The sequence below is a fragment of the Sinocyclocheilus rhinocerous genome, unplaced genomic scaffold (assembly GCF_001515625.1).
Source record: "Sinocyclocheilus rhinocerous isolate Xijiao unplaced genomic scaffold, SAMN03320098_v1.1 scaffold905, whole genome shotgun sequence".
In the NCBI taxonomy this organism is placed as follows: Eukaryota; Metazoa; Chordata; class Actinopteri; order Cypriniformes; family Cyprinidae; genus Sinocyclocheilus; species Sinocyclocheilus rhinocerous.
Genome location: NW_015659390.1, coordinates 913,697 through 924,776, shown reverse-complemented (window position 1 = coordinate 924,776; position 11,080 = coordinate 913,697). Strand labels below are relative to the sequence as shown.

The window sequence follows — 11,080 nt, the reverse complement described above, 5'->3', positions numbered from 1 at the left end:
AGATTAAGAAATGCTAAAACTAGAAATAACTTTGTCTGAAAAACCGTTGATGAAGAAACATCTGTGCGTCAAAGTATGAATGTGTAAGATCACACCAAACTGTCAGAGAAAGATGCAGCCAATCTTTAATTTCGCATACACATACATGATATATCATATTTCAACACTCATCAAAAGATGGCACAACTCAGGGAACCTGCCTTTCACAATCAGCACACGTGACAATATGCTGTTCATCAAGTGATTCATCCAACCTGGATGTTTAATGTGTGGTGTTTGTAATGGGTTAAGTTTTTCCCTATAGATCATCAATGCTAAAAAATGTTGTTTATATACTCATGGGTTCCCACTCTTTTATGAACACCAGCTTCAGGTACTTTCAAGAATTGTAGGAAACCTGTTATGATTTCAACATTTAAAACAAGATTATGAAGTGTAACTGTAATTTCCTCTTTTGTTATCTATAGCCAACAGATGGTGATAGGTCTGCTGCGTTTGTTATAAATACCATCTGCACACGAATGTAACTTTTCATATGAAGACAAGATTTTCTTTTTGTTCACATGTACCAATCTACCATGCTGTTGCAAAAGCTAAGCGGGATCACTTGTATGTATTGTTTTTTTTTTTTCTTTCTTTTTTGATTCAATTTGTTAGATTCAGTATTTTCAATACAGTATTTGTTTCTGTTTGATTTTACAGTGCTGCTGTTGCTGTGTCAACATGGTAAAATGTCCCATTAATATACAAAGCTGTTAGAAGCCACACTTTTCAGTACAGGACAAAACGTAATTATTTATTTCAAGTAATTTTACTTTTCTCACCTAAACAGCATGTTTCCTGTCTGCAAGTAATAAAGGGAAAAAATCAGTGACCTGTGAAGGAGGATCTGTGTTCCTCAGTTGTGGTGAGTAATCAAGATTCAAATGCAGTGTGTTTAAATTTTACAATGATTCTCATGGTCTTCTTACTTGTGTTAGACTGGGGATTCATACATGTCCTTGATGCCAACTATGGACGGACTGATGGCACAATATGCTCTGCTGGGAGACCATTTGGGCAGCTCTCAAATGTTCACTGCTTCCAAGAAACATCCCTCCGTACGATGTCCGTAAGGTGGGATTAACTGATAGCAGAAAAAAATTGTATTACTTTGCAAAAGCATGAAAAACCGTAACCCTTTCAAATCTTCGTTTTTAAGTATTTGTCATTGTCTGTTCATGAATTAGGTGTAATGGGAAAAAAAGCTGTTCTGTTTCTGCAGTGAACTCAGTTTTCTCTGATCCATGTCATTGGACTTATAAATACCTGCAATTGTCTTATGAGTGTCGCCCATTTAGTAAGTCAATGGTTTTACACGCATAATTTCCAACCTAAAGTTTGAAGTTGATAAGTAATCTTAAAGAGTTAGTTCACCCCAAAATTAAAATTCTGTCATTAATTACTCAGCCTCATGTCGTTCAAAATCTGTAAGACCTTTGTTCATCTTCGGAACAGAAATTAAGATATTTTTAATGGAATCTGAGAGCTCTCTGACCCTCCCATAGACAGCAACGCAACTGAAATGTTCCCAGACACAGAAACGTAGCAAGGACATCGGTAAAACAGTCCATGTGACATAAGTGGCTCAACTTCAATTTTGCGAAGCTACGAGAATACTTTTTGTGCGCAAAGAAAACAAAAATGACGACTTTATTCAACAATTCTTCTCCCCCGAGTTACTGTCTTCCGCCATTTTGGAGAGTATCACAACGCATACGCACGCTTTCCCCTAAGTGTAAACAACGCTGATTACGCCGATTACGTCCATGCGTGCTTTCCCCCCTAACGTAAACAACGCTGATTACGTTCTTGGGTACTCTCCAAAATGGCGGAAGACATAACTCGGGGGAGAAGAATTGTTAAATAAATTGTTATTTTTGTTTTCTTTGCGCACAAAAAGTATTCTCGTAGCTTCGCAAAATTTAAATTGAACCACTGATGTCACAAGAACTGTTTTACCGAAGTCCATACTAAGTTTCAGCGTAAGGTAAAGTTTCACTTTAACATTTCAGTTGCGTTGCTGTCTATGGGAGGGTCTGAGAGCTCTCGGATTTAATAAAAAAAATCTTAATTTTTGTTCCGAAGATGAACGAAGGTCTTACGGATTTTGAACGACATGAGGCTGAGTAATTAATGACAGAATTTTCATTTTGGGGTGAACTAACCCTTTAACAATCAAATCCTTTTGCTAATATTTATGACCCTTGTTCTATTTTCCACCTAAATCATTCTAGAACAAAGCATAACTTGTGAAGGTACCCAAAGTGTCATTTCCTGTGGTAAGAATCATCTCAAAGGTCTTTTTTATGCATATGTTTAATCATTAGGGGTCAGTTCAGCTTTGACATGCTGTTGTCACTCACGTTAATAACCGAACTGTGTGTGAATTTAACCAGCACACTAAAAAAATTAGTGATAATTTTCGCTCTGAAAGAGCTAGTAAATTTCACAAATAATTACAAAGAAACAGCAAGTAACATTTAATGAAATGTGACATTTTTAAATAAAAAGACTGATGTATTTTCTTGTAAAACATATTTTACCTGTGATGGTTAGCCATGAAATTATCATCATCAACGTCAGTTTTTCTTTCTCAGAGAATGGTGTTATTGCTGTTCATCATGCCAATTATGGACGGCGGGATCTTGGAACCTGCCCTGATAAACATGTAACAACATCAGATTGTTACTTTACACAGACCGCCAGTATGAGTTCCAGGTACAGCAGAAACATCATCCATTTAGATTAGAACCACTTAAGTAACATACAATGTAAAATTAACAAAAATTAATGCAATAATATTTTTTTCTTTGTAAGGTGCAATGGAACGAGGTCTTGTTATCTAGATGCTTCAAATTCGGTGTTCTCTGATCCGTGTGAATACGTCTATAAGTACCTGGAAGTGACGTACTCCTGCCAAAGAGTTTGTGAGTAAAAAACTATTCTTATTGTTGATGTTTAGTTATTTTTCTATTTACAAATTAGAGTAGTGGGGATTCTGTTAAACACAAACACAGTTTTTGATCAGTTTTGACAATTATTTTCTCTAAGGGGTTGGATTGATTTTCAACACCTTGATAAAGTTGGTTCATTGTATACTTTCACTCAGAGATCTCAATACAAATCTATAATGCTGCAATGCTTGTCTTCTGTCTCAATGTCACAGAGCATGAGCTGCATCAATCGGTGAGGAAACGACCCGGAAGAGCAGAAGCAGCACATGCTTTTCTTCAGCACTGCCATTTCCGTTTCTCTTCTGATTCTCTTTTCTTGCGATCTGCTTTGAAACTGTTTATTGAAAAAAAGCTTTATACAAATAAATTGCAGTTGAAATGAAATCTGCCTCCCCTCCTTCACACACACTGATGTCCTTTGAACAATCATATGACATGGCACAGCTTATTACAGTAGCATTTATTTGATACAAATGTTAGTATATATAATCAAATATATTATTGATTACAACAATAAGAAATAGATGGCCAGTTATATGTTTTATAGGAAAAGCAGTATAATATAGAAATACATAAATCACTGATAGAAGCTTATACTTTCTTCTGAATTGTAATTTGGGCCGATCTTATCAGATGCAGCAGGCTTTTTTTTTTATTGTATTTATAATCAAGCCAAAACAAATGTCCAATACATGATCAAAGCATGCAGATAAATAATCAGGAATGCTCAACACGCAAGAAGAATATAAAGGACATATTTGAGATTTCCTGGTTCATAAAACACTTCAGGATTATGACCAACCAAAGATCACAAAACTATATCTACTGATTAAAAAGGCCCAGCTTATGGAAATAATTCTTAAATGTATTATAACAAGAGCCCGAGATGATGCTGGATGACTCCCAGCCAAATTATGACTCCCTTCATTCCTTACAGCTGTTTGATCCTGATCATTTCCCAAAATGGCTTATTTATTATAGAGGAGAAGAAAGTCAACAGTTATGTTGATTCTGCACCATTTGGGACGACATCCTGAGCAAATGGTGGCCAATTGTAGAATGGGAATGGGTGAAGGACACCAAGAACCATCTCAGACAATGCAGAACTTCATTAACATACAGACCACAGCTGTTACGACAGGAGCAACTTCATTTACATTAAGGGCAGTAAACTGTAACTGTATAAAGGGGTTAAGTTTAGGATGTTCTGGGTTAATTCCGACTCCATTGAACCCAAGATACTACATGTACTTTGACACTGCTATGCTGCAATAAACATCTTCATCGAGATCTTCAACATCCATGTCATTTTTTCTTACAACACTGATGTCCTTTGAAAAAAAGGACATCAGTCCGCGCGTCTTGGACGGTGAGGGCGTCCAGGGGAGTTGAAGCCAGGTCAACTTTATGGTAATGAGCTATGACGCGGTTGGGCGGCAACCAATCGAAATGAAGAAATCCTCTGCTTGAGAGGATTACAAAGAAGGCAGTCCTGTAAACTTTGGTTCCGACCACATTAGTTCCCAAGCATTTTCACGCTAGAACGCTTGTTTTCAGCGCGAATGCAATTCATTTGCTCAAAACAACACCGATTTGTAGTGATGGCGAGATGAAGCCTTTTGAAGCATTGAAGCTTTTCATCCAAGTGGTTCACAAAAGGGTTCATTTCTCGAGGCTTCATTTGCTCACAATGCCGCCTGGTGGCCAAAGAGTGTAAAACAAACATACATTACAGACGACCTGATGTAATTTATGATACACTGTTTTGCGCCATTTAAGGCTTAGAAATAAAGGTGGGGGGGAAAATCAATTTCCACATAGACTAATCTATTTATATGAATATAATGTGTATTTTATAATGATTGTATAACATAATATAACATAACTGTGTAATAAACGTATTGGCTTGAAATGAATGGGGCTATCAAATGTGTGTAAATCAAGTCTTTGCTCATAATAGGCAGAAGGGGCAATATTATTAGTCTAAAACTGGAAAGTGGCTGAGTTTAACAGGGCAGAGGACTGTGAATTTACAAGATTCCGCTTTCTGAACCAGTCAGGCCCAATATCCAGTGGAGGTAACGAATTACAACTACTCACGTTACTGTAATTAAGTAGTTTTTTCGGGTACTTGTACTTTTTTGAGTATATTTTTAAAGCTATACTTTTACTTGTACTTAAATACAAATTATGCAAAATAATCTACTTCCTTACTTTTAAACCATAGTTCGTTACTGAGTACGCCCACAATTTCAATTGATATTCAAACCTTTGGCTTTTCAGTAGCCAATAAAGAGATCCGATCGTAAAGGGACCAATAACAGCCCTGATATCTGAACCGGGAAAAGCCGCTGTTGCTGCAGCATGTGAAGAGCTGATCAGGGAGCTCAACGTAATTTATGGACTCAAAGTTTGGAGAAACAACCTACATGGTAGTGTTATCATAAATATCTATATGTTGATACCGATACTGAAATATCTGACACGGTTCCATTACTCATTTTCCACAGTATCTACCGAATATACACCGATACAAGCTGCGTCTCGCTCTCTCTCCGACAGCGAGTTTGACACGCATCCACCTCCTGTCGATTACAGAGTCTGAATGTCCGCGCGGGACTGCAGGTATTCCGCATAGTTTTAATCATTCCCGCGCAAATGTGGCGAGCACTTTATTGTAACATGAGAACACAGTCATGTAATCGCAGAAAAGTGGATGCGAGCTCTCAATAGGCCTAATTTACAAATGAACTGCCTGTCCTCTCACTCCGATATTGCTTGTGCGCACTCAGACTGTGTAATCGCGATCTCTCCATGCTAGAAATTATTTATCTTTGCTCCTGGATTAAACTTTGTCAAAATTATAGATCCATGCCTGACCGATGAAAATACTACTGTAAGTTTTATTGGCTGTAAGTGAAATGCACCAGAAAGTCTTTCAGCTATCAAAGATGGAACTTCAATTTCTTTACAATGTAAGTATGCTAGAAATGTTTCAGAATGGGATATTTGTATGATTTGTACATATAAATATCCTAGTCTGTCTAACTGCATCACTCCATTGTACAGACATTACAGGTCAAAGCCATCTGATGTTCCTTTTATCTAAATAAATAACATGTATGGCTTTTAAAACAGTGCCTATGAAAATTCAGTGTTGTCATATTTCGAGTAACCTACCTCAAATGAATTGAGGTAATCTGTTTTATAATCTTATTACTGACTGTGTACTTATCCTTTATTGTAAATTCAATTCAGTTTGAAATCAAAATTGAAATCATGCTTCCTTTTGCTGTAAGCTTTTGCAACAAAGTTACCCTATTTTAAAGACACAAATACACAGAATGAGAAAATAACAAAGTTACCCTATTTTAAAGACACAAATACACAGAATGAGCAAATTTTTAAGATTGAGATTTTTGTAATGGTAAATGATCAATGTTTATATGTATCTACATAAAAGCCTATATTAAAATCTGTTCATCATATAAAGCGAACGTGTCTTTTTAGAAGATTTGGATTAAACCACTCAAAGCTTGAAATAATGATTGCCTTGGAAAAAAAAAATGGATGGACAAAAAAAATTGAGATATTAAAATATCTATATGGCAGTATACAGTATGTGTTAGTTTTGCCAATGGTATTGAAACTGATTCGTCATGAAATCAAAAATGACCCTACTTACTTTTTTAGTACACATTACTAGTCTTGTGGTGAACAATTAAACCGTGGAAGTCAATACACCGAAAAAAAAATTGTCTGCCGATGTAATCTTTAATCAAAAACTGAAATTTTTGCTTGGAATGGCATTCTGGGTCTGATGATGTCAGTTTGACGGCTTCGGGAGAATCCTCTTGTTAAGTCATGACGTAAGGACTGCTGTTTCCGGGGTCCATGCCTCTATTTATTTCACTTGAGAATACTATCTCTACAGCCATTTATGAGCATTATTTAATTAATACTGCTATGAGCAAGAGGTGGAGTGGAGGTGCACCACAATAAAGCCCCGCCCTTTATTCAATATTCAGTTTCACTTCGGTAAGGCTAGAAGGGATACATATGGTGCTACTGGGCATGCGCACATCAACAATAATTAACAATAATTAATATTTTTTGCATTATTGTAGGAGGTAGGTTTAGGGCTGGGGTACGTGTAGGTGTAGACGATAATAAAAAAACAATCTAATAGGTAGAAAATAAAATTTAATTGTTTCAAAAATGTTAAATTTCAAACATTTCCTGTCGGCGCTGTATCCCTTCTAGCCACAACCTTTCACTTGGAAATACATGATAACACTGAAGTCAGTTGCAACTTCCGATTCACGGTTACTTTAACTTTTGATATTTTTCAAGGTATTAAAGTTAGAAATTCCTGTATCATGACCACTAATTCACGTACTTTGTCAATAAAATAAAAGTGGGTTTTGTTCAAAGTAGTTATATTATCCACATAGATCTTTGATATGAGTGAATATTTTTTGGTAATTCATTAAATATCGCTGCCTAAAAAGTAACTAGTAACTAGTACTCTGAGTAGTTTTTGAGAGGAGTACTTTGTAGAGGAGTACTTTGTTGTAAAGTATTCCTGTATCACACTGTGCTGCCGTGTGTTTTGAGTTTGAGCTCTGTCAAGTTAATTCTTGTTTGATGTTTTACATTCACTAAGGTGTGGAATTACTGTGGTGACTCTTGGCTCCAGGATGCTGGAGATATAAACACTGCCACAAGTCAAAAGATCCCACAGCCATTGCCCTACTAAATTTTGCTGCTGAGATACAGATGGGAATCCAGGATCCATCAAGAAACTCCAGAGACTAACTCAAATCAAAAGAGCCTAGTGTATACTGACGTAATTGAATGATGTGTTATAGGAAATTAAAGAATCAGATTTGGTAAATGATAAGCAGTTTTAATATTAACAAATAGAAAATTATATATAAGTACAACTAAATAAATTTAACAATGGCAAACAACATGAAGAAACCAGCAGCATAAGGGCTGTCAACTAATCAGCCCCTAAAGTATTGGTGAATATACCGTAAGGTAAAACATGTAACTAAAAGATGTCACCATATACTTCCCCAACTGACTGATTCAATTAAGAATACAAACAACACAGCAAACATTGCATTACAAATTTTCTGAAATGTTATGTTTAAATTGCTTGCATCATATGTTTATTCGTCATCATATTCGTTATGTTTAAATTGATTGCATCATATAATAATTGCTGTTAATAGTGTTCATCGTCTGTTTTATTACGTCTTAAATTGATTTTTCCGTACATTTCTGCCATATGTACATTAATTGACAGTCACCACTGATAAGCTACCACTAAATATTGTAGAAACTTAATTTGCTGTAAAGTTGCTTTGCAATGATTTGTATCGTGAAAAGCGCTGTACAAATAAACTTGACTACTTTGTGCTTTTACTTAAGTACTGTTTTGACACCAGTACTTTTACTTGTAATTGAGTATTATTTCAGCAATGTAACAGTACTTGTACTTAAGTACAAATTTTCAGTACTCTTTCCACCACTGCCAGCTGCAGACCCGCAGCACCAGCAGTTTCATAACCACAGCCACAGAACCGGAAGTGAGGGGTGGAGCTTACTTTCTTAACAGAGTAGCGCCACCTTACGGTTTTTAAGGGCTAATTTGCTTTAATTACACACAATACGTCATACTTTATGTATGTATGCATTTTATAATTATATATTAAGCATTTTATAAACATTAATCTTGTGTAATTTAGTTGTAGGCCTATACAGTTATTCGTTTCATTGTATTATGCGAATTATTTCCTGTTTCTGATATTAAAAATAATGTTTGTAACTTCTGGGCATTTTATATGAAATATACTTTAATCACAAAATTCAAAATAAATGTTTACTCCAAAGTCAAGAACACATGCATCATACATTTTTCTATATGAAAACTAAAACATTTAAGTAAAACACACACAAACAGCAGCATAATTTTAAAAGTAACAATCAAAATGTACACAATAATTAAATTGAAGTTTATAAAATGAACAATTCACTATTAAGCCCATTTTGTCATGACAATCCTGCATGAAAACTTACAAAATGAACAATTCACTCTTGGGCACATTTTGTCATGACAATCTTGCATAAATTCAAATTAAAATGTATCAAATGAACAATTCACTCTTAGGCCCAGTTTGTTATGACAATCCTACAAAAATAACTCCCCTGAACACAAGATGAAATATGAAGGGCACTCTGGAAGCTTCTGATTGTTCCAGGAGATTGTTGAGGGCCTTCTCCTTGTCCTTTTCCTCCATTATAAGGAAAAGAGGCTCTTCCACTGGCCCCCTGAGCAGCTGTCTGTTGTAATGGAGCCATTTCACAACTTCTTATATATATATATCGTGGCGGGGTGGAAGGATCACGCAACAAGGAAAGCTTGGTGTAAGACCCCGGAGGGTGGATTTATTGGAAACCAAGTGACTACGTGAATGGTGGGGGTGCTCTAGCTCGTTGAGGTCCTCTCGGTCGTGTCCAGGTGCGGGTGAATCCGTGCCGTGCTCGTGGCGGGGCTGATCGGTTATTTGGTGCCTTCTGGAACAGAATAGAGAGAGGGTTAGTCTGCTGTCTCATAGAGAGGCTTCTCACCCGTCATCGGTGAGCACGCTGCTTATCTGCCGGCGGGTTGACGAGCCCCAGGTGTGGCCGATCAGCCCTGAGTGCTCGTGAGCAGGTGCACCTCGTGAGTTTCCAGGGCAACGCTGATGTGAAGCCGGGACGCTCGTCACACTCCCCCCCCCTAAGCGTTGTCCTGGGTGTGCTCAAAAAAAAAGGTGTTAGTAGGGGAGACACAAGGGGTGGGTGTGACCCCCGACAGACCTGCAAAAGCTGACCAAATCCAGGAGAGGACGTCGGCGTTGGAGTTGGCCACTCCGGCCCGATGTTGCACTAGGAAGTGGAAGTCCTGGAGCGCAAGGAACCACCGCGTCACCCTGGCGTTCGTGTATTTGGCCCAGGCCATCCACTGGAGGGGCGCGTGGTCCGTAACGAGAGTGAACTTACGGCCCAGGAGGTAGTAGCGCAGCTCCAGGACTGCCCACTTGATGGCCAGAGCTTCCTTCTCCACTGTGGCGTAATTCTTCTCGGCCGGGGTCAGCTTCCTGCTGATATAAAGGACTGGATGCTCCTCACCTTCCTGAATCTGAGAGAGGACGGCTTCAAGTCCTGTGTCGGAGGCATCCATTTGTTCCAGGGCAACGCTGATGTGAAGCCGGGACGCTCGTCACACTCCCCCCCCCTAAGCGTTGTCCTGGGTGTGCTCAAAAAAACAGGTGTTAGTAGGGGAGACACAAGGGGTGGGGGGGGATTGACCCCCGACAGACCTGCAAAAGCTGACCAAATCCAGGAGAGGACGTCGGCATTGGAGTTGGCCACTCCGGCCCGATGTTGCACTAGGAAGTGGAAGTCCTGGAGCGAAAGGAACCACCGCGTCACCCTGGCGTTCGTGTCTTTGGCCCGGGCCATCCACTGGAGGGGCGCGTGGTCCGTAACGAGAGTGAACTTACGGCCCAGGAGGTAGTAGCGCAGCTCCAGGACTGCCCACTTGATGGCCAGAGCTTCCTTCTCCACGGTGGCGTAATTCTTCTCTGCCGGGGTCAGCTTCCTGCTGATATACAGGACTGGATGCTCCTCAACTTCCTGAATCTGGGAGAGGACGGCTCCCAGTCCTGTGTCGGAGGCATCCGTTTGCAGCAGGAAGGGACAGCTGAAGTCCGGGGCTCGCAGAACCGGCTCCGAGGTAAGTGCTGTCTTCACCTTCCGGAAGGCGTCTTTCGCCTCGGGTGTCCAGCACACCTTCTCTGGCTGCCCTTCCTGGTCAGGTCTGTCAGGGGGGCGGCTAAGGAGGAGAAGTTAGGGATAAAACAGCGATAGTATCCCGCCAACCCCAAGAAGGCTCGTACCTGGGACTTTGGGCTGGGTTTCGGGGCAGACTGGCCTGCTTCCACCTTTCTTTCCTGGGGCTTGACGAGGCCCCGTCCGACCTGGAAGCCCAGGTACTTTGCTTCAAGTCCAGGTGACATTTTCAGGGGTTG

At 39.2% G+C, this 11,080-nt stretch overlaps 1 protein-coding gene across 1 annotated transcript; it reads left to right on the top strand.

The window, feature by feature from the left end:
* The first annotated feature begins 549 nt into the window (after positions 1–549).
* LOC107723729 (L-rhamnose-binding lectin CSL2-like) lies at positions 550–3,284 on the top strand. The gene is made up of 9 exons (XM_016532437.1): positions 550–609; positions 703–726; positions 833–907; positions 981–1,116; positions 1,230–1,339; positions 2,277–2,321; positions 2,640–2,760; positions 2,860–2,969; positions 3,209–3,284. Coding segments are annotated over exons 1-9 (669 nt in total). The 5' UTR covers positions 550–563; the 3' UTR covers positions 3,211–3,284.
* The last annotated feature ends 7,796 nt before the right edge of the window (positions 3,285–11,080 follow it).

Coding starts and splice junctions, on each gene's coding strand:
- LOC107723729 (XM_016532437.1), top strand. CDS start 564: ATGTACCAATCTACCATGCTGTTGCAAAAGCTAAGCGGGATCACTT. Junction 1,117..1,229: donor CTCCGTACGATGTCCGTAAG/GTGGGATTAACT, acceptor TTCATGAATTAG/GTGTAATGGGAAAAAAAGCT. Junction 2,761..2,859: donor ACCGCCAGTATGAGTTCCAG/GTACAGCAGAAA, acceptor TTTCTTTGTAAG/GTGCAATGGAACGAGGTCTT.